We start from the raw sequence: 23,787 nt of genomic DNA on the forward strand, positions 1-23,787 counted from the left end.
CACTACTTTCAGCTTAGACAAACATGCATATGCTCTCTTTAAATCAGCGTTTCTCAACGTTTGTGTGACGGCGACCCCCGTCACACGAACGTGCTGCGCATGCGCGGGGCCACCCCCATGCACGGCGTGCATGCACAGTGCGCATGTGCGGCGCCGCCCCCTGAGGGGGGAAAATGGCGGATCGCATTGTTTGGCAACCCCCGTAAAATGGTCGATCGACCCCAAATGGGGTCGCGACCCATAGGTTGAGAACCGCTGCTTTAAATGTATGCAAATTGTTTAAACTAATTAGATTATGAGGTAAATTCAAGAATGTTGTAAGAAGTAAACGTTAAATCACTGCATAATTTCTAGCTGCAGTACTTTATAATTTAAGACTTTCTTTTCAAACATGTTTTCTATATATACTGAGCAGATCCAGAAAAACTAGATGGTTGTAGGTTCCTCAATAGATTAAACAAAGTTTGGAATGGGTTTATTCATACGGAAGATTAAAGTTGTCCTTCTTACAAATGTACAGAATCTGAAAAGGCTCATTGGAAGTATGATTAAGGTGCTAAGGTGGTGATCGTGGACAAGCTAATTCAAATTCTCACTTGGCCATGGAATTTAGAGGGAGAGTAAATCAACAGTTTTCTCTCAATTTACCAAAAGCTATGAGGCTAATATAAGGGGTAAGCTTAAAGTACATTATCTTGAGCAATCTAGAGGAAAGTTGGGTTATAAGATGTTGATAAGTGCCTCTGGCCATAATGGTTAAGAATTCTGGGAAATACAGTTTCAATGAATTCAATATATTGAAATACAATATAAGGTTGGGGACCTTTATAGTACAGTCCTGGAAGACTAGATTTTCAGTTCATTACACTGAAACACAAATTCCAGAATGTGGGACAGGTAAATTGGCTACTGCAACTATATACAGAACAAGACCACAGGAGACTTCTGGTTCCAGAGAGTCCAAGGCCATCTGGGTGGAACAGATAAAAGATATGACATGTGAATGTCCTAATGCCACCCTGAAAGTTGTCCTGAATAAACCTGCCTAGCAACAGTAGGGCTGAATGTAAACCAGATCAAACAGACTGTAAAATTATGTTTCTTCCTTGCAACCAGCAACTTCTTGCATGAGTAGCCAAGAATGGGGTGGCTAGAACTAGCTATTCCCAATATAATTGGTCCTTTACTCTTTTCTGAAACTATCACATTTACATAAAACGTCTCCTGCTGCTTCAAAACCAAAAAATGCAGAATAAGCAGGAGAGATAAATAACCTCAAAGTTTGATTTTGTTTCTCAGCAGTTCCATTTGCTCAGGAGTTCCTCTCCAGATCTATGTACTTTATCTCTGTCTCTCCATCCAACCACTACAGAAGAACAAATATATGGAGAAACACCTCCCCCCTAAATATCTAGCAAAATCCCACATAAGAAGCCTGTCATCCACATTAGCCTAAGGCCTGGGGGGGGGGGGGAAGACCCAGCTTTGAAGAGGACAGAAAAAATAAGAAAAAAGTTTATTTCCAAGAATATATTTCAATTCATGTTTCTTAGATGGCCAAGCTTTGATTAGTTGATTTTTTTTTCCTATTACAGATAATCCTCAACTTACAAGAATTCATTTAGTGGCTGTTCAAAGTTATAGTGGCACTGAAAAAAGTTAGTTACAACTGTAGCAGCATTGTCAGGTGATCAAAACTTGGGCATATATTTATGACAGTTGCACTGTCAGGTGATCAGCATTTGCAACCTTCCTAAGCTGACTTCCGACAAGCAAAGTCAATGGGAGAAGCCGGATTCACTTAATGACTGCATGATTCACTTAACAACTATGGCAAAAAGGTTGTAAAATGGGGCAAAACCCATCTAACAACTGACTTCCTTAGCAACAGAAAATTTGGGCTCAATTGGGCTCAAATCGTGTATGTGTTGGATAATTATCTACTTTTCTGTGCTGGAGGACAATGAAGATAATTTTCCCTGAAAGTCTCTCCCTGATATTTTTGAAATCTGAAGTACCACCACCACCATTAACAAGCAGGATGTACGGTAAGTTGCGGGAAAGGTTTTGTTTTCATTTTACTATCACTTCCTTTTATAAAAACCCATTATGATACCCAAAACTGGTTGGGAGATTTCCCCCCCCCCCGAACCTCTGCTTAAAGGATTAGCCAAGGACTAGCAAGGGTTTTTGTTGGATTTGTCATGTTCAATAATACGTTTATCTGAGGTCTTGTATTAGTAGGTTTTCTTTTAGGTTTTTACCATTTAGAGCAGGAGTGGGGAACATGTTGGACTTCAACTCCCAGAATTCCTGAGCCAGCAGAGGAATTCTGGGAGTTGAAGTCTGCAAGTCATAAAAGGGCCACATTGTAGTTCCCCACCTCTGATTTAGAGTGGAATCACCAGCACACTCTATGGTACAAACAAGCCTCAGAGATGCAAACGTTTCAAACGGGCAAGACTTCCTACCTGAAGAGATTAAGCTACCATTGCTGGCCATAATAAGTTGATTCTTTGCTTCCAAAGCTGTTAGCTTTGAAACTTTTGGCACTCCCGTATCTGTCAGGTCCATTGCAATATCATCCAAGCTTCTGGCTGAGGGAATTTTTGCCTGAAAGAATTTTGAAGCAAACAAACCAAAACAATGAACTACCATGTGTCACCAAGTTAACTGTAGTAAAAATAAAAGGTACAAAACACATTTCATACGGTCCCCAAAGCTAAATATATATTGTTTTGAGACTTAACTTGTTTTCTGGATATCAGTGATTAATTAGCCATTAGAAATGTTCAAAATGAATATAGGAAAAAAGAAAGGAAAAATGAAATTCATCAATCAAACATTGTATGTGTTTTTTGGAACATTTCTCTAGCTGTGGCTGGAAGCAGCACAAAATAATTGCACTGCTGCTCAAATATAATACTAAAAAAATTGACTTTATTAACTGTAGCCTTTCAACCCAGGCTTCCATATTCCCAATGAATATAGAAGTATTTACAAATGATAAAAGAGTCAATTCTGCTTGTTGTTCAGAATCACTAAATTGGATATTTTTACAAGGTAGGCTACAAAATGCCATGTGCTAATTTGCAAGGATAATATAGGGAGACCTCAGTTAGTGACCACTCATTTTTGTGACCATTTAAAGTTGTGATAGTACTAAGCAAGTGGCATTTATGACCAATAATCAATGTTCTGGCAATTGCAGCATCCCCATGGTCACAAGATTACAATTTAAGAGCTTGGCAACCAGCTCACTCACACTTATGTGTGCCTTTGTAAAAATAATAAAGGTGGGATACAACAAAAAAACAAACAACACTTGCAGGGTCCCATGGTCACATGAGCGACATTTGCGATTTTCCCCTGCCAGCTTCCCACAAGCAAAGTCAATGGGGAAGCTGGCAGGGAAGGTTGCAAATTGTTCCTGCCATTCCTTCTCCTTAGGAGCCCACTATGGAGTAGGAGTAGGAGCCCACTATGCAATCTCATGCTCCATAGCTTGCGCGGCCGCCCACACTCTATAGTGCCTGCTCACTCCAGTCACACCTCACTGGAATACATCCTTCTCTCCACGCTCCGTAGTACTCGCCTGTCCACTGGCCTGCTTGAAAGACACCTGGGACTTGCAACTTTGTGCTGGCTTTCCAACTGAAAATACTTGTTGGAAGCTGGCAAGAAGTCATAAGTTGTAATTGTGTCAGTTTCTTGCTTTACAACCCCTGATCTTCTCTCAGCAACAGGGACAGCCAGGATTGCTAACACTAAGGAATATGTTAATGTGACATCGCTCTTTACGAATGCATTGCTTAGCAATGGAAATTCCAATCCCAATTGCTGTTATAACCCAAGGACTATCTCTATATAATCACCCTAAAAGGTTTCTGGTCCATGGGACAATTCTATAATTACATTAAATATCACTGAGGACCACTTACTTTGCTTTGTTTCCTGTCCAAGTAAAACTGATGTTGACTGATTGCCATCATCCAGATGGATTTGATTAGAGAAGTATTTGCATACCAGGTTTGCACTACAAGGCCACTCTGTCCAAAGGTCCGTCTTGATACTGAAATTCTAAGCATTTTTATAAGTTTAAATGAACATTGCTTTTTGAGAGAGAGAGAGAGAGAGAGAGAGAGAGAGAGAGAGAAATAGATATTCTTCATTTGAAGTCAACCCCTTAGATTAATCTTTGCAATCTGTCCTCTAGAAGTTAAATAAGCAAAGCAGCAATTAACCAACCAACAGACGCCCAAATAGTTAACACTTCAATTTTTAAATGTTTATGTTGTACCTAGCTTAGTTCTCACTAAGATAGCAAACCCGTGCCTGGCTGTACCACTTAGATTATATAAGAGGCAGCAGCAACTGCTAGAAAGACTGAACATTCATTCCCAAGAAGAGGGGGGAAGTACTATCAGAGAGAGGAAAACTTTTCTCAGAGAGGTTGGAATTTCAGACATAGTGGAATTTACTCACGACCATCCCCAACCTCCCACCTTTCCCACATGGCTAGAAACGAGGTTTCTTTATACACAGACTTTCTTTTCACTAGAAAACTGAGCTAAAGCCATTTCCTTCACAATTGTAAAAATCAGTTTTGAACTAATATTGACATGAGGAACAAAGCTGCTGATCACAATGGGGCTGTTCTTGTGAGTGCTTTTCTGCTCCCCCCCCCCCCCCCCCGGTCTAGTTTAGTGCACAGAGTATAGATCAAATATAAACCTGTCCTCTTTTGGATGACTGGATGAAGTGTGTAGTGATTATGTTGTATTCTAGCTCAGGGGTTTCCAACTCCCGGGTCATAGATTGGCACGGGACTGTGGCATGCCAGAAACCGGGCCGAACAAACAAGTGAAACCCCATCCACGGAATGCAGGCAGCACACAAAACCATGCCCCCTCTGGTCCGTGGAAAAACCTCTCTCCACAGAACCAGTCCTGGTGCCCAAAAGTTTAGGGGCCCCTGTTCCAGCTTATTCTTATATCAACAGAACTAGTTTCTTACAGTTTATTCTGTGGCTTCTGAATATATGAAGCAAACTTGGGCTTTCAAAAGGTTTAAAATTTGTGTGAGTTGGAAGAGATGCTTTAAAAACAAAACACCAAAATATGTAGTTCACTTTAAAGGGTGGTTTGGGATTCATTTTAAATGTTTCCAGGATATTTGATCTGCTTGATCTGCTTCTGCCCACTAAGAATTATGTATTTGCTTATTTTAGCCTTCTGCAAAGTGATGCATCAGGATTACAAACTCCCCAAAATCTCCAGGCAGAATGAATGCTGTAGGAATTCTAGAAGCTGAATGCTGCAGTCCTAAACATTCTATAAGGCATTAGAATTTATGTGGATAATTTGTACCACATTTTTTCAAAAGACTTAATCTGTAACATTCTCCCAAGTTTTATTTTTAGTTTGCACCAACTTTTTTTGTTATAAATATATTCATGGCTCTTCTTCAGGAACTGATTGGAATACTAATGGAAAAACGGGCTACAATACCAATCCTCTGTTATATTAGACATAAATGCTACATGGAGCTATTTCACGTAACGCAGATATATCCGGGAAGCAATGATGTTGAATTCATTCCTTTCAGGTCAGCACAATGGGGAGAACCATACTATTGTAAAACATTCCCCCCCCCCGATGGATGAGCTAAGAATGAACCACATTACAGCTTAGCATCATTTGTGAATATGGCATAAGCCTAGACTCTATAGAATTAGCAACTCATCCAATTGGATAGTTAAAATAAGTTCCTGGTTTCTTACCTGTGAGGATCGTGAACTTCTACAGCAAACTTCTTTTCACGAAAATAGAGATTCTCCAGCTGCTTCCATTGAAATAACTAGAAGAATTTTTTTAAAAAAGAAAATATAAATATCTCAGAACTCATAATTTATTTTCTCACAATGCTACACCGCTAATCATTCCACAGAACTGTAACCTAACAGTATTCCAAGCTACAGGTTAGAGTTTCTTTAAAGTATTTGTAAAATTAAAATGCCTGCAGCAATATACTTTCTATATTTCTATCTTTATATTGTGCCACAATCACAAGGATATTATAGGGCATTTTGCATTTGCAAATAAAATTAACCTACATAATGAAACATGCGATGTTCTTCTTGCTGTGATGTTTGAAATGATCAAATTGGGACCATCACCAATGGTGACTTGATATAATTTTTATCTTATAATAGCATATCATCAGGCAGGATAACTAAACTGAACCTGGACATAACTTCTCTGTATAGAGTATGAATATACAAAATTCCATATAAAATACATGTAACTAATAGGGTCTGAATAGGTTGCCTAAAGCTGCAGTTTTAATAATTTCAAAGCATTTCCAGGCTTGTGGACTGCTTCTGGAGGACATGGACCAATCATCTGTTTACACACACACACACACACACACACAACACACACACACACACACACACATCATAGTGTTTTCTAGGACTGGGATTATCCAACAAGTTGCAGGAAAACAGAGCCCTGAATAGAGGGAAAAGTTGTCAGATCCTAGAAGAACTCTTTAGGACAGATATTATGCAGTGAACTATTTGGCCGTTAGGTGGAAGGCAGTCTGCATTTGTTATAAATGCTTAACTGGATATAACACCCACTAAACTGAATAGTGTTCAATTTGGAGTAGACAAATTACAGCATTGCCCTTTACTTTCTTTTTAATGTTTGTTATGGCTTCCCAGGTAAACACTGATTCAGCTCCAACTCTTGACATGTTCCCTTATATAAAAAGGGAAGATCTGTGGAGAAGGAGAGAGGGAGGGCATCTCAACAATCATGAAAAGAACGTCAGCTGCTCCTGCAAACCATGTCTCCCATAGACATCTAATAACAATTCTCTTTCCATGAACCCTCATAGCTTTCTTTGTCTTAAGTGGCAACAAGCTGCCTTCTTTAACCTGTGTGACAAGTATTATTTCTCTGTCTGAGATGATGCTGAATGGAATGAAAACTCTAAACAAGTTTGCTAAAATAAAAGATGAAAGTGTGACAATGGGAATGGAGGGCAAAGGAAGATCATTATACATCTCCTATGTTAATAAATAACAAAAGAATCGCTTTTCCAATAATAGTTTAATATCACTCATGAGAGAGAGAGAGAGAGAGAGAGAGAGAGAGAGAATGAGAATGGACTTCAACTCTTGAAATTCCCCAACTAGCCCTTCCCCCCCAGCCAGATAAGTGTTTCTCAACCTAAGGGACTTGAAGATGTGTAGACTTTTGACTCCTAGTAGTTCCCATTCCACACATCTTCAAGCTGGTAAAGATGACAAACACTGATCTAGAATCTGAGAAGACATAGAGCAGCCTGTGGAATGCATACTTCAAGAGTTCCTTATGCAGGTTTTTAAAGGGATATATTCTCCACATAAACTTCCAGTTGATTCAGAAACCCTGGGATACACGTTATTATGAGCAAACGCTAGTCAGGGGTAGGCAACCTTGGCTCTTTTATGACTCATGGACTTCAAACTCCCAGAATTCCTGAGTCATAAAAGAGCCAAGGTTGCCTATCCCTGCGCTAGATCATTCTTTTCTTCCTGAATTGTTACCCATGCTCTTTTAAACTCATGCCATAAGTTGACACTGCTATACCCTAGAATGGAATATATTTTGTTTGGAGGTGGAGAGTCCCAGTATATAGTGAGTCATTGTGAATGCAATTACGAAGAAAACATATCCATCCTGCTTTTCTATACGAACATTTCAGAGAAAGAGGCAAGAAAAATGGATGAGGTTGACATTATCCATCTTATTCTGACTACAAGCTAACAATGCTGCCCTTTCACTGTGGTTGGCACTTGGTACTGGCAGCAGCAAGGATGCCTCAAGGGTAACCCCAAAGTGTTGAAAGCAGCTGGGAACAGGAAGTAAGAACTATGCAACAAGGAAAGGATGGAGTTCAGAAGGGATGATGCAAGAGTATAGAAGGAATTTAAATTAGCACAGAAGAGGTGAAATGAAGTGAAAAGGATGCACATGCTTATCCATAAAACTAGTGAAGCATTAAGAAAACCTAGGTGGCTATCTTAAACTGAGTGAGATCATCTGCATCAACATTACAGGCAGCCCTCAACTTACAACAGTTCATTTCGTGACCATTCAAAGTTACAACAGTGCTGGAAAAAAAGGGACTTAGGACCATTATTCATACGTACGACCTCTGCAACATCCCCATGGTCACGTAACCAAAATTTCCACATATTTATGACAGTTGTAATGTCCTGTCCTGTTATGTGCTTCCCCTTTCGCGACCACCTGACAAGCAAAGTCAACGAGAAGCCAGATTCACTTAACAACCGTGTTTCTCACTTAACAACTGCAGTGATTCACTTGATAACTATGGCAAGAAAGGTGGTAAAATTGGGCAAGACTCACTTAAGCAACTGTTCAGTTCCAAAATTGAAATTTTGAGCTCAGTTGCGGTTGTAAGTCAAGGACAATGGTGTTGAATCTACAACCCTTGCTGAACTACAGCTCCCAACATTCTCATCCCTGGCCATGCTGACCACGGCTTGTGGGACTGGAAGTTTAGCATCCTCCCTAATCTAGACTTTGTGACAGTAAATATCCAGGATCGATCCCAGAGATCTTGCCTGGAGCAATTTACAACCAAAGTTTATATTCTACCATTGAGATATCTTCCTTCCGGGTTTTTTTTTTTTTTTTTTTTAACTCTTCCTAGAAAAGTACCTTTTACTGTACACGTCACCACTTCAGAACTCTTAATATACAATCAATCTACAGCTGTCCCCTTACTGTATTTCTTGGAAAGTGCAACAGTAAAGAACTCTGCTTCCTAAAGTTCTCCTTAATAAGCACCTGTGCACAACAAAGCTAACAAGTTTTCACACACATCTCTGAAGTGTATGAAAGATAATGAAGTGCACTTTAGTTCCAAAACCTTTTATTGCTATTGTTGATGTAAGAGATGAAAAGATACTTAAACAGCTGGTTTGGCAAGTGAACTTTTTAAACTTCAGCCCAAGGTAAATCAAAGTAAGGACAATTTATCTGGAACTGCACAGTTCCAGGTTTCACAAAATCTCCGACGCTTTTAAAAATGATTATGTTTAAGTCAGTCTCTCAACAGCTAAATCTTGTGCTTAGATATAGGGAAATTAATTTCCTATCCACTGTGCTCCTGAAAAACAGTGCTGGGGGATGTTAGGTTACAGTCTGTGCCTTTTCATTATTAAATCTGAGTGCAACTTTCATAGCGTTCAATCTCACTTACTCTCAATGTATATATGCAAAGGAATGCTACACTCAAAGTACAACACTGTTTGTATCTTGCGAGGAAGCCCTTTGATCAGAATTGAAATGGCTTCTGAGTAAATGTTCAAATTATTCATTTCAGTAGATAATGAACTTAATGGATACATAGTCAAAAAATCTCATCAAGATATTTCAGCCTTTATCGTATTTAACACCAGAATATTTTGAACTATCATATATCAACAAAACTGCCAAAAGTAAACTATAGTCAGCAGTATAAAGCAATCATACATTTCATAAACACGAAAGATTAAACTTCTGTGCTAAATACACTTTTGTCAGAAATAACAACTGATCCTTTGTCTGTGTTCATGGATGAGCCAAGCAACATTATTTTTACCAGCCTTTCATCTTCAAAAATATTTCCAGCTCCAAGCTGTACTTGGCAATTGTTTTATTAGATGTTCTGTTTAAAAAAGCTGTGAATAACATTGGATTTTGCTTGACAAAACACTCGGCTTTAGTTTGCTGGAATGTTTCAACCGTCCATTTTTTATTCCATAACAAGAATATTAACATCCTCAAACTAGGATAAATAACTTGCAGGAGTTTTGAGACATCTTATTTCATTGAAAAATGACCGCAAAGCAGAAATTATAACTTTCTCTATCCAACAAACATGTAAATAAGAAAATTTAGTCCTGATCTTAAAGCATATTATATAGCCACAAATTGGCTGATTTCACACAAACTATGTCCCTTTGGGCTCACCAACTCTTTTCACCTCCTTTCTCCCCAATTTGCATAACAGAAAATCTGTACACTTTAACGTTGCACACAATACTTTAGACTTGCAGCGGAAAATAAAAACAATCCAAGACTGAAATTTCCTTGTGCTTACCTGGATCTTTGCAGAGGCTGAAAGAATCGTTATTCTATACGTTCCAAAAAGTGCAATAGGAGATTTTTATTTTGAAAATGCATGCTTAAGGTAATCCTCCTTCCCTCCTCCAAGCCTTTCTCCCAGGAGCACGGTAACTTTTTGCCTCAAAGCCTCAGACACTTAGGTGTAACTCTAGTTTCACCGACTGACTCTCTCTGCTGACACATTGCTGACATCATCAGTTTTTATTGCTGGGTCTATCTCCTTATTCCACCCTCCTTTTCTCCTCCTCCTCCTCCACAGAGAGCACAAGGGAGAAAAGCAAGCAAACCTGCTTGGTGTCTCCCAGAAGGAGGGGTATGCCAGAAACCCAAGAGCGGAGAGAGTGAAAATGTTTTTAATGCAGCCCAGGCGAGAAGGACTGGTGTCACGACTTCCCATTTCGCATGGTGAGGAGAAAGACCATCCCTCTACATTCCCCTTAGTCTTACTCACCCTCTCCAAAGGCAACAGGTTTGACAAGAAAAGTTTCTGACATTCCCGGGGCCCTTCCCTTTGGCTCAGATGAACACGGAGAGCAAGGAGTGCATGAAACAGGACTCCTTGAAAGTGTAGCCTCTCTTTCCTTTGTCGTCTTATCTTTCTGACTAATAATGACTCCTAGCGCACTCTCCCTTTTCATCACTTCCTTAGGAATAATTTATGAGCCAGCAAGACATGCGTGTGATCTTTCTACAGATCTGAAGTTTGTGAGGAGGCCAGCAGGGCAACAAGAGTTTACTAAAATGAACAGTGTCTGTTCACTAGAAGCCTGCAAAGCCCTTCGTGAGCCCCACACATAAGTGGATGTTACAGTTCCTTATGTTTTCCTGAGGGAAATAGTTGCATGACTTGCTTACGCAGATCCCATATACCAAACTGGTAGACCTCGACTTACAACCATTCAGTTAGTGACCGTTCAAAGTTACAACAGCACTGAAAAAAGTGACTTGTGACCATTTCTCATACTTATGACCGTTGCAGCATGCCTTGGTCACATGATCAAAATTCAGATGCTTTGCAACTGGCATGTATTTATGACAGTTCCAGTGTTCTGGTGTCACGTGATCACCTTTTCACAAGCAAAATCAATGGAGAAGCCAGATTCACTTAATAACCATGTTACTAACTAAACAACTGCAGTAATTCACTTAACAACTGTGGTAAGAAAAGGTCATAAAATGGGGTAAAACTCACTCAACAACTGTCCTATTTAGCAACAGAAATTGGAGTGTCAATTATGGTTGTAAGTTGATGACTATCTGTATTAAAAATTCAAAGCACTGATTTATCCGAGAACTTTATTGATGCAGTGAACACAGCAGGTGGCTTTGCCCTCAAGCACCTTGGAATCCTATCCTGAATCATATCCATACAATGGTGTTAATTAAATAATATAGCTTCAGACTTTATTCATAATAAAAAAGGGAAAAGGGGACCCCGTGGAACAGTTCTAAACACTGAAATCATATTGCTCTTTCTTGCCTCTTTCTCAATACAAAAACACTCTCATCACTGAAATATTTACAGACAAAGATACATAGTAAAATATATAGCAAAAATCATTCCTGAAAGATTTCTTATTCCAATGTTGCATAATAGCTCTTTTTGTCCAACCTCATGTCCAAAAAAACCCCAACGCTTCGGGTATATAGCTATGAATACTATATGCATGTTGAATGCAAAGAGACTGATCTAGAGTAATATTACTGCACCTGTTGTTATTAGCCCCAAATGGGATTTTCTCCATGAAACATGTATTTAGAACTGTTAATTAGGTTTTTTCCCCAGAATGACTGTGCTTACTAGTAAGATATCACTATTCCAACATACACTATTTCACTACTCTAGAAATACTCTCTTGCAGGATTGAGTCTAGATATATAGCGGTATGGAGTGAGGGAGCAAGACGAAATTAGTTCAACCTTTCTTGATGTTTTTGAAGATTCCACTACAAGAACTGCCACTAGCAGAAAACAGAAATAGTATTAGGTTAAATCTTCTATTTTTCCCTGGTGTATTACATTTCTCTTCCAGATAAAGTTTACACAAACTGTTTTCAAAATGGGATCTCATTTATCTAATAATAATAATAATAATAATAATGATGATGATGATGATGATGGAAGGGACCTTCAAGGTCATCTAGTCCAACCCCCTGCTCAGGCAGGAAACCCTATACCATTCCAGACAAATGGCTGTCCAGTCTCTTCTTAAAAACTTCCAGTGTTGGAGCATTTACTGCTTCTGGAGATAGGTTGTTCCACTGGTTAATTGTTCTAACTGTCAGGAAGTTTCTCCTTAGTTCTAGGTTGCTTCTCTCTTTGGTTAGTTTCCACCCGTTGCTTCTTGTCCTGCCTTCTTTTGAAACACTGAACACTGAATACTATTACTGGTCTTAACAGGCAGAATTTGAAACAAACATGAAACTAAATATCCAACTATTAATTATTCCAAAGGACTCAAAATGTTGGTTTAAAACAATATTTTTAATTATTTAAAAGAAGAGGGCAGCCTTATCTTTGGAAATTTGGTAACTTTGTCCCATAAAAGCCATCATTTTATATCTGATCTGAATTATCAATACTGGTGCCATCTTGGAACTTCCCTAATATTGACATTATTAAACCTTTTGAGTTTTTAAAATTTATCTAATTTCTTTTTGCTGTTGCGTATTATCTGGAAAAGGTGCACTATTGATTTAAACAAAAACTATTTTAAGATTATTTTAAACACAATGAAAATCTACATACCCATTACAGCAGCATTACATAAGTTTTGCTTTTCTTCAGGCATGGAAAAAAAGAAAAAAAGTACCCTAAAAGTTTTCAGATAAAATGGGTGAACATGTTCCCTTTAAATGAGAATCCTAACTTCTATAACCTCTACATTAATTTGGTGCCCATCAAAATGTTGAATGAGCAGCAATAAAATAATTTAGGTACTATGGATTAACAATCCATATGTAGACATGAAAAAACCATCCCTCTTATACATACACAACTTCCTCTTCTCCCCCCCCCCCCAGCTCTTATTCATCACCATCTGATTTTTTTTTTAATAAGCCAATCATTGCAGCATCAGCTGTTCTGGTAAGAAACTTCTAAACTTTGCACTGGTAGAGTATGAAGAATAAGTTGGTGTCAGTGTCATGCCCACTTCCTTCCCCACGAGATTATTCTTTTCACCCTCATAAATGTCAGTTACGTCAGTACTCATGCCTGTGTGTACTCTTACTATCTCCAAGTCACATCTGAGGGTATGTCAAAGGAGAAGGGCTACCATATTTGGGATGTAAATATTCAGATGATGATAGCAAAGATTTACCACCAATTAATTCCACCACCTGGCAATGGTGGTCCTATGGGAGGGGAGAGAGAAGCAGAGCAGATGAAAAAGGCACACAAAAAGTATTCAGAGGGGATAGATGGATAGCATTTTTTTTTTTTTTTTGAAATCCCAATCGTCCGGCATAATGCTGGTATCTGGCCCACTTCTTGATAACCCAGCTTCTTCTGCTTTTTTTATGACATGTCGAAATTGGGATTAAAGCCCTAGACTGTATCTCTCTATTAAGTAATCTTTCAGGCTCCATTCTAGAAAACAGACGCTTAGCAAACCAGCTTACTGAGTAACTACTTATTTTTAATAAATGCAGAATACTTCTGGATCTTTTTAACTGTAACCGTATTAGGGAAAGCCACTTACTATAATTAGCAGCGTTTTAATAGCAATCACAAGGAGTATTAACAAAATAATTTTGCTTCCATAATTAACTCACCCTAAGTTAATGGGACTAGGGTTCTTCCATTAAAATGGTTTGCAGTTATGAGGCACTGTTCCTTTCTAGCTAGGATTCGTCAGAGGGTTTCTTGGCCTCTCTTTTTCAACCAGCCCACCCGTCCCTCCCTAAACATGGATGATTAATTTAGACACTGGCATCAGCAAGAAACTGGAATAGTATTATTTACTACCCAGCAAGTTCATGGTCATACTTAATAGACAACCCCAGATTGCCATTACTGTGCAGGATCATGAAGAATGATACTCAAAAACCACAAAGTGGCAGAGATACTTTATCTTAAAGCTACAACAAAATGTGTATGCAGCTGAACATACATTTGTTGTGTACATAAGCAATGGCTTTAGTCAAGCTATTTATCATTCCTTGTAAAAGAGAGAGGGGGGGGGAGGAGGCATGTTGGACCAACTTATTATTTCGTTAACTGTCAGGCACGAAAGACCAGGACCACACCTGAAGTTCCTATTAAATTGATTTATTGCTCATACCTATGCATAGGAATCTTTTCAACTAACTGTTAGCAGTATTTTAGTCTTAGATAAGGGTTAACAGGATTCAAGAGAGGTTGGACTTAATTTGTTTGTGGGTACATAGAGTCTGTAGGCTGATTCCTCTTTTGACTCCATCCCAAGGTTCTGCCTGTCCTTCTCTTTCATTAACAATCATTCAAGGCACTATATAGTAAAATTACTACAGTTCTGTCTCTATTGCAAGAAATATAGCCATCCTGGCTCATGAGCCTCTATTATTCTCAATTTCACATTGAATATACAGCCAATCCTCATTTAGTGACCATTCACTGTTATAACCATGGTGAACGTAACTGTATGACCAATCCTTACATTTATGACCTTTGCAGGTTTAGGGTTAGGGAAGGAAAACTGAAGAAAGATCATAGGCACAGTTGCAGATTCACTGAATGACCATTTCATTTAAGTGCTGCTCCCAATTGTGGTCACTAAGCAGGACTACCTGAATGATTTTGATGAGGAGCTACAGAATCCAATATCAAGACAGGCGAGCTAGCCAGCACCAATTGCTTCCCTTTTGACCTGAGAAGCAAATAATCCCGTTTAGGCTGCTCAAATGGCTCTTAAATATGAAATCATCACTGTCTCAGGAGCATTTATACCAGAAAATTGTTCTGATCAGGAGCAAGTTCTGCAAAGCCCATCTTTTCAGAGCCTGCCATAGGTACCATTCTGTGTATTTTTGAGTGAGCCAGAGCGCCATTTTGGTTGAGTGGTTAAGGCACCTCGCTAGAAACCTTGTGGTGAGTTCTGATCCTACCTTATTCATGAGTGCCAGCTGGGTGGCTTTAGGCCAGTCACTCTCTCAGCTCAGTCCAATTCATAGGATTGTTGTGAAAAAAACAGGAGGAAAGAGTATACAAATACTTCCGTGTCAGAAGCACCAAACTGCTTCTGTAGTGAAAGAATTTGCTAGAGACATCAGTGTTGCCTGGGGAGGGGGGAGACACCCAATTGCAGGCTCCTTTCATGTCCCTGTGAGGTTGCCCACCAAAGTGGTACTCAAAGTGGTATGCTTTTGAACTGCTGGCTTGGCAGGATTCAGCCCAGCGTTGTAATCTCGTGAGTCACCGTGTTCTAGAGGAAAGAGTACTGTGTGTGTGTTTCATGTCTTATCTATAAAAATAATAAAGGCAGGATATAATAAATAATAACAATAATAACAGCAGGGTAAAATATAATAAATAAATACCCCATTACCCCAGAAATCTAGTGATAATAACAAAATTAAATAAGAGTCCCTGTTGTCTTAAAGTAAAAACGCAAGAATCTAGAGCGGAGAAAGCTCACTTCTCTGCCTCTTGACATAATTTCAAAAGAGAGGCATAGATGTTGGTCATTCACTACCTTCTCATCTCTTGTTCAGATCACTGCAATTCCCTTGACATAGGGATGCCCTTGAAAGACCACCACGCAATTTCCACTGGTGCAAAGGGTAGCGACAGGTTTGCTTACAAGACAGTTTTATTACTGCCGCACAACACAGGTAGTCCTCGACTTACAACAGTTCATTTAGTGACCGTTCAAAGTTAGAACGGCACTAAAAAAAAGTGACTTATAACTGCTTTTCACACTTACGACCACTGCAGCACCCCCATGGTCACGTGACCAAAATACAGATGCTTGGTAACTGGTTCATGGTTAAGACGACTGCAGTGTCCTGGGGTCATGTGATCACCTTTTGCCACCTTCTGACAAGCAAAGTCAGAATGGGGAAGCCAGATTCACTTAACAACCGTGTAAGTAACTTTAACAAATGCAATGATCCACTTAACAACTGTGGCAAGAAAAGTTGTAAAAGGGGGCAAACTCACTTAACAAATGTTTCACTTAGCAGCTTGAATGTTGGGCTCCATTGTGGTTGTTACTTAAGGACTACATTTGCAGTGGGATCTGTGGTCGTTACTTACATTTGCAGTGGGATCTGATAAGATAACCTTTATTGTTATTTTTTACTGACGGCATGATGACACACATCAAAAATGAAATTTAGTTGCCCGCTCTCAAACCGAACACATACATGACACACATCTAAACATACTATTTACAACATATACATACTATATACAACATGTGTGTAGACCTACATCCCTACATATACATAACATATGAATATTAAACACTGTCCATCTTGAATATATAATGGAAGGAGGCACTGGTTGTAAGTGCATTTCCAAAGGCAATTCAAACTATTGGCTATGATATATAAAGCCGTACATGGCTCAGATTCTGGGTATCCATAAGACCATCTTTCCTCATAAATTCTGTCCAGTCAGTCTGAAGAATAGAGCATGTTCCTCTGTATGTTGAGGGTCCCCATCAATCATGGGGTGCAACAGTATGGGATATGAAATGGCAATCTCTAGGAGATTTACCCACAACTCCCCCCCCCCAGGTGGCATCTACCCTCATGGTGATTTGAAACCTTGTTAAAACATGGCTGATTTGAAACATGATGAGAAATTAGATTTTAAATCATTAAGCAGCTTGGCCTGGTATCTGTTGGACCTGACCCACAGAACCCCTTCTGAAGAGGTCCTTACAGCCAAGAGTTCAACCTCAGAGATTCTCGTATGAGATACAGGTCTTATGGATTTGTACATGGTTCTTACTTTCCCAAGGTTTTAAATATAAATGATTTCACTCTTTACTTTTAATCCACGATGGATTTAACTGTATTAACTTTATTGTTTTCTGATTTTCATTTTATTGTTGTTGTAAGCTATACATTTTGTGTTGGAAGCAGAGTATGCATTTGATAAGAAATAGAAAAGTAAAATGATCAATAGTTAAGACCTGACATTGACCAAAGTCTAGGACTTGGGAGGTCCTTTGCGTAGGGAAATCTATAAAACGAACACTTCAGGAGTGCAGAACCAGGTAATAGTTCAAAACTTAAAGACTTAGTAATGATTGTTTTGCTTCTAACTGTTCCACTGGAAAATCAATTTTTAAACTAGGAATCACCTGTGGGAGAAAGTAGATTCAAATGATCAAGAAAAGAAATGTATATTACATCAGTTTTGGGATCACAATCTTTAATAATCATTCAGCTATATAGAAGTTAGGATTCTTTTCTTTGGCTTAAATTTTTGCCTTTCCATAACAAAATATAATAAGCACATATGCACACACCCCAAAAGGAGGGAAAGGTTTTATAAGAAGAGCGCTTTGACTACTTTTCCAGCAAAGTCCATTTATGCAAAAATGTTTTAAGTGCAACAGCTTTCAGAAATGAAAAACAAGGACACTACATATTATAAAAAGCAAAATGCTTGTTTAGTGCTTGTGAACTGCATTTTCAGAAAGCCGAGGCCACGATGAAGTAAATACAACAGCAGAGAGCAAGTTAATAATTTAACAGCCTCTACATTTCTAAGCTCCTGCAAAAGCCCAACCCATCAGGAAATACATTTGCAAGGTTTCGCTGAAATAAACATAAGAGTTTGAACAAAAATGACAACCAGGAAATAATATGCACTGATTAATTAATGTGAAGTTTAGCAATAATAATGATGATGATGATGATGATGATGATGATGATGATGATGATGGTGAAAACTGAAGGAATCAAGATGCCCCACGAAAATAACATTAAGAGTCTGGATGAGGAAGATTACTACAAATACTTGGGTATCCTTCAAGCTGACAACATCAAGCACACTGAAGTCAAGAAAAAGATTAGAGGTGAATACATCAAGAGAGTGAAGAAGATCTTAAAATCCAAACTCAATGGAGGAAATACCATAAAGGCAATCAACACCTGGGCAATCCCAGTCATTAGGTACACAGCTGGAATAGTGGACTGGACTCAAGCAGAACTAAAAGCAATGGATAGGCAGACCAGAAAAATAATGACAATGAATCATGCCCTTCATCCACGCAGTGACATTGATAGACTTTATCTACCAAGGCAAATAGGTGGGCGTGGAATGCTACAAGTACATCAGATGGTTGAAGAAGAAAAAATGGCTTTGGAAGAATATCTGAAGAACAATGATGAAGATGCACTGAAATTAGTATATCAGGAAGGCTTACTGACTACTGGAGAGACCAAACTGGCCTACAAGAAAGACCAAATGAAGAACAGAATAGAGGCATGGGAAGACAAAGCACTACATGGCCAATACATTAAAAAAATAGCTGGGAAAGCAGATAATAACAAGACCTGGCAATGGCTAAGAGCAGGAAAATTGAAGAAAGAGACCGAGGGACTAATTCTGGCTGCACAAGACCAAGCCTTAAGGACAAATGCATATAAAGTCAAAATTGAGAAGACAGCAACAGACAGTAAGTGCCGCCTATGCAAAGAAGCTGAAGAAACAGTGGACCACCTGATAAGCTGTTGCAAGAAGATTGCACAGACTGACTACAAACAGCGGCATGACAAAGTAGCCACAATGGTGAATTGGAAGATCTGCAAAAAATATCATTTGCCTGTAAGCAAAAACTGGTGGGATCATAAAATAGAGAAAGTCATAGAAAATGATAAAATTAAACTGCTGTGGGACTTCAGAATTCAAACAGACAAGCACCTGCAACATAACACCCCAGACTTAACAATTGTCGATAAGAAAGACAAAAAAGTCTGGATAGTGGACGTGGCAGTGCCTGGAGATAGCAGAATAGAAGAGAAAGAACTGGAGAAGATAACAAAATACAAAGACCTATAAATAGAAATAGAAAGACTGTGGCAAAAGCAAGCAAGGGTAGTACCAATAGTAATAGGCTCCTTGGGTGCAATCCCAAAACAACTGGAGCACCACATGAACACCATTGGCATTGACAAATTCGCTAATAGTCAATTGCAAAAGGCAGCCTTACTAGGAACTGCTTCCATCCTGCGACGATATCTGTAATACCATCAAACATCCACATCTGCCTATCCCAGGTCCTGGATAAGGACTCGATAGGTAGACAAAATGCCAAATCCAGTCTGAACATCTGGCTGACTGTGCGATGATCCATAATAATAATAATAATAATAATAATAATAATAATAATAATAACAACAACAAAAACTGGTGGGATCATAAAATAGAGAAAGTATAGAAAATGATAAAATTAAACTGCTCTGGGACTTCAGAATTCAAACAGACAAGCACCTGCAACATAACACCCCAGACTTAACAATTGTCGATAAGAAAGACAAAAAAGTCTGGATAGTGGACGTGGCAGTGCCTGGAGATAGCAGAATAGAAGAGAAAGAACTGGAGAAGATAACAAAATACAAAGACCTACAAATAGAAATAGAAAGACTGTGGCAAAAGCAAGCAAGGGTAGTACCAATAGTCATAGGCTCCTTGGGTGCAATCCCAAAACAACTGGAGCACCACTTGAACACCATTGGCATTGACAAATTCGCTATTAGTCAATTGCAAAAGGCGGCCTTATTAGGAACTGCTTCCATCCTGCGACGATATCTGTAATACCATCAAACATCCACATCTGCCTATCCCAGGTCCTGGGTAAGGACTCGATAGGTAGACAAAATGCCAAATCCAGTCTGAACATCTGGCTGACTGTGCGATAATCCGTAATAATATACTTAAACAAACCTCTTCCTCAGATTTGTTCCATGTGTATTTCCAAAGCTTTCACAAATTGTTCTTCAAAGTACAAATGATAGCGACTATCGCTTTGAAAACAGACAGTTCTACAAAGAGGCCCAAACTATTGGCACTGCTGGCTAATTATTCCCAACAGATTCTTCAGGTCAGATCATCTATCAGGTGGGGATCTGTTTATCCCACTATGACCCTGAAGCAAATGGATTATTTTATTTATTTAAATAAAATATTTATTTACACTGCCTATCTCACAAAAGTGACTGTAGGCAGTATAAAATAACCTATTCCAACCATCCACCACCTGCAATTTTCTACCTCTTCTGAAATCGAAGGACCTGAAATGGTCAGCTAGCAACAGCCATGCCACTTGGAAATTCTATAAGTTGCAATCTCAATATATTGGGGGGACATCATATTGGCTTATCCTGTTCTCACCTGCCCCTCCCCTTCAACCTCCAAGATCAACGGCAGGGCTGTCTAGGAATTATGAGAATTGTCCAATATTTCTGGAGGCTACCAAGTTGCAGAAGGATGGGCTAGTGTCCAATACCTGAATGCTGACAAATGTTTAATCTTGATATAATGCCATGACTTTTTCTAGTTTGTTGACTGCCCCATGCATGCATGCATTAATTAATCCATTAATTCATTCGATCATTAATGCAATTTCTATAACTACCCATCTCAGTCAATAATTCTGGGTGGCTTATAATTAAAAAATATATTACCGTTTTAAAAATTTTAAAACAATAAAACACTAAAAACATCCACATTAAATATATGTAGGAACAAGATACTTCGCCAGGTAGCAATACAGCCAGGAATCGAGGCCTGTGACTCATTCAGCACCCCAGGCTCGGGAACATAGCCAGATTTTTAGGGCCTTATGAAATGCTAAGAGGGATTCTGTGACCTTTCATGCCCTAAATACTGTAAATGCTGCAAGCTGGGTTGTAACTACGATTTTCCTATTAAAAATAATTTCTTAAAAAAGTGTGCTTGTGTTTAATCTAAAATGGGGTGTATCGAATAGCACAGGCTGCCTCATTCTCCAGAGATAAGATAAAAACTGCAGCACCTCTCAAACAATTTGAAAAAGCTTTAAAAAGACAGGCATCTATAGTACACTATCAAGAGAAACGCCAACATATGTTGACAAAGCTCTTGTGTGAATCTGATAAACGGAATTAGCAACTCCACTTTACAGTTCATAGAAAAGCCAGAAAAAGGGCACCTCCCTCTGACTTTTCTGCTTGAAAGGAAGTACTGCAGAGCTGGAGGAGAAGGATAGCCTTTGACTTTTGAGCAAACAAAACTGGTCATTCACCTGAAGATATAAAACGCAGGTTGAGTGAAAGAAATTGGAAATTATGGGTGATGCCAGAGTCCAGTTCAGATACGTAGGTCAGAGGATGAGTCATGGATGCAGAATATTCTTGAGGCAAAAATAAAACTGGCTTCCTCAAAGAACGAGCAAACTTTTTTCTTTCCTACTGTTAAACCCTTCTCAAGATAAGAAAGAACCAATATTTCTAAATATTTTCCAAAGACGCAATGTGCTATACTATAGGATTGGACAGGGCCTAAATCATCCCTAGAGGATAGTTTTCTTGCATTTTGCACATTTTGTTATAGTATTCCTTCACTTTGCCCAGAAGTACTTGGTTGTATATAAATATGACAAACAAAACAAATAAATATAAATTATTATATTTATATAATAAATATAGGTGACTGGATCTAGGTGACTTTCAGATATATGGCTGGATCTAGATGACTTTCAGATATAGGTAAAAAAAAAGAGGACAAACTCAAGATGATTAAAATAATATTAAGAACATAAGCTAAAACTTACAAAATTTTGAAAAGTGGTACCACTATAGGGTTAAAAATCAGAGGCCTCTCAGTCAATATCCACAACAATTCCCAAGAGGCAAACCTCTCAGAAGTAAATAATTGGTGCTCAATCCAAAGTAATCTTAGGAGAATTTATAGACTGAGGAGTTTAACATGGAATATATTGTGGGTCTTCCATTCTTATATTTCTATCAAAATTTTGAGGCAAACTAGGTTAATGTAGACATCCAGCGAGTTTCCTGATGGTGTTTGGGGAACTTCTCAGTGATTTGGAAGATGCTTCTTCTGGGCACCTTGTTGACCACTGGAATACAGAGGCAACTAGGATCATTCCTGCCTTCCTCAGCAAACCAAGAGACTGCCCAGGAAGTGCTATATGGCTATTCTGTTGATTCAATCAGACAAGTGTAGACTGAAGATGGCCTGCTGAGTCATTCTGGTGGCTGGTCAAGTATCTGTCACCTGCTTGTTAAGTGGCAGTTTCAGAAAACTGCATCTCTATAAGGAAATACTGTATTCATGCTTACAGTGGAAATGGCAATGATATTTAGTTACTTTAGTGTTTTTGCTGCCAACAACAAAGGGAATACAAAGATATTGAGCAATGTAGACAGGGAAGTGGGAACAATGTGTGTGTGTTTGTGGGTATGTATGTATGTATGTGTATATACCTGCATGGGGAGGGTTTGGGTGTCATACCTGGCTGTTCACACATACCTATTGGCCTCTAAAAGTCTAGCCCAGGACATATGTTGCCTTCAGAGCCCCCAACAAATTATCCAGCTTCTGCCTAGAATAGCAGATGCTAAGAATAACATTCCTCCCATCTACCACATTCCTGAAACTTAAGTGATTCTGGACAGTGAAATCAAATCTGAAGTTATTTTAGTTTCAGTAATGCACTCTGGTGATAATTTGGAAAGGTTTGTGTGTTCAAAAAAAAAAGTAAACTATATTCTAGGGTTAAGTGGCAAATCTCCTTTTCAAGAGAAAACAAACATCAAAAACTTTAAATAGTTACAGAGAGGTATGATAATAACAGCGTGAGTCAAGACTTTCCAAGACTTTTCACTATCTCTGATTTACAGCACAGACTTATATATTATTATTTATAATTGTTAGCAAATGGATGCAGGATTTCTGAGTCAGTGATCATTTGGGAAAGATTTAGGTCTTTATATACAATAAATAACCCAAGTACCCTGAAATAAAACATCACATGGATATATTTATTGAATACAGAAACTTCTGGTTTAAAGGGATTTCTTTGATGAATTTTAATGTGGTACAGGAGTTGGGGTGGAACAGACAACATTTAGCTCATTGCCCTTTCTTGCCACAAAAATTGCCATTTGCAGCAGCAAAGCAGCAACAATTTTGTCATCCTATTTTGAAAACCAATGTTGGAAGCATAAAATGCTAGTCTTTTAGAAATGCCCATATCCAACTTCAGAATGTTTTCAGATTTTTCAATTAGCTTTTAATTTGCTTTATTGTCTAACATCATGCAGGAATCTTGTATTTAGAATATTTATATATAGTTAACAGTATTCAAAATACCCATTTTCTAATTTACAACCCTATTTATAATCAACTATATTTAAGAATCTTCTCTTTCTCTTTTTCAAAGTATTTCCCATCGAATGGATAAGAGTAGCTACTGAAAAAGTTTAGATGTCACCATAACAGTTAAGACAGAGCCTTGGGCTGTCTTCTCTTCTTTCAGAACTTCAATTAAAAAAAGGGAAATAGAAATGTATACTTTAGCTAACCACAACTTGGTGTTACATCATGCCAAAGGTGAATGCATTCATAGCTCAATTTTTCTTGGTTACAGTTTCCT

At 38.5% G+C, this 23,787-nt stretch overlaps 1 protein-coding gene across 7 annotated transcripts in view; it reads right to left on the minus strand.

The window, feature by feature from the left end:
• The window catches only part of FRMD4B (FERM domain containing 4B), a 256,120-nt gene that overhangs the window by 23,477 nt on the left and 208,856 nt on the right, over positions 1 to 23,787 (minus strand). For all 7 annotated transcript variants that reach the window (XM_039328770.1, XM_039328769.1, XM_039328768.1 and 4 more), the window contains 3 exons: positions 5,783 to 5,859; positions 3,942 to 4,080; positions 2,472 to 2,613 (listed from right to left, as the gene is read on the minus strand). In XM_039328770.1, coding sequence (XP_039184704.1) covers positions 2,472 to 2,613; positions 3,942 to 4,080; positions 5,783 to 5,859 — 358 coding nt within the window. The remainder of the gene's footprint in view (positions 1 to 2,471; positions 2,614 to 3,941; positions 4,081 to 5,782; positions 5,860 to 23,787) is intronic.

This window comes from Crotalus tigris, unplaced genomic scaffold (assembly GCF_016545835.1).
Source record: "Crotalus tigris isolate CLP2741 ecotype Arizona unplaced genomic scaffold, ASM1654583v1 scf7180000024383.4638030, whole genome shotgun sequence".
Classification (NCBI taxonomy): Eukaryota; Metazoa; Chordata; class Lepidosauria; order Squamata; family Viperidae; genus Crotalus; species Crotalus tigris.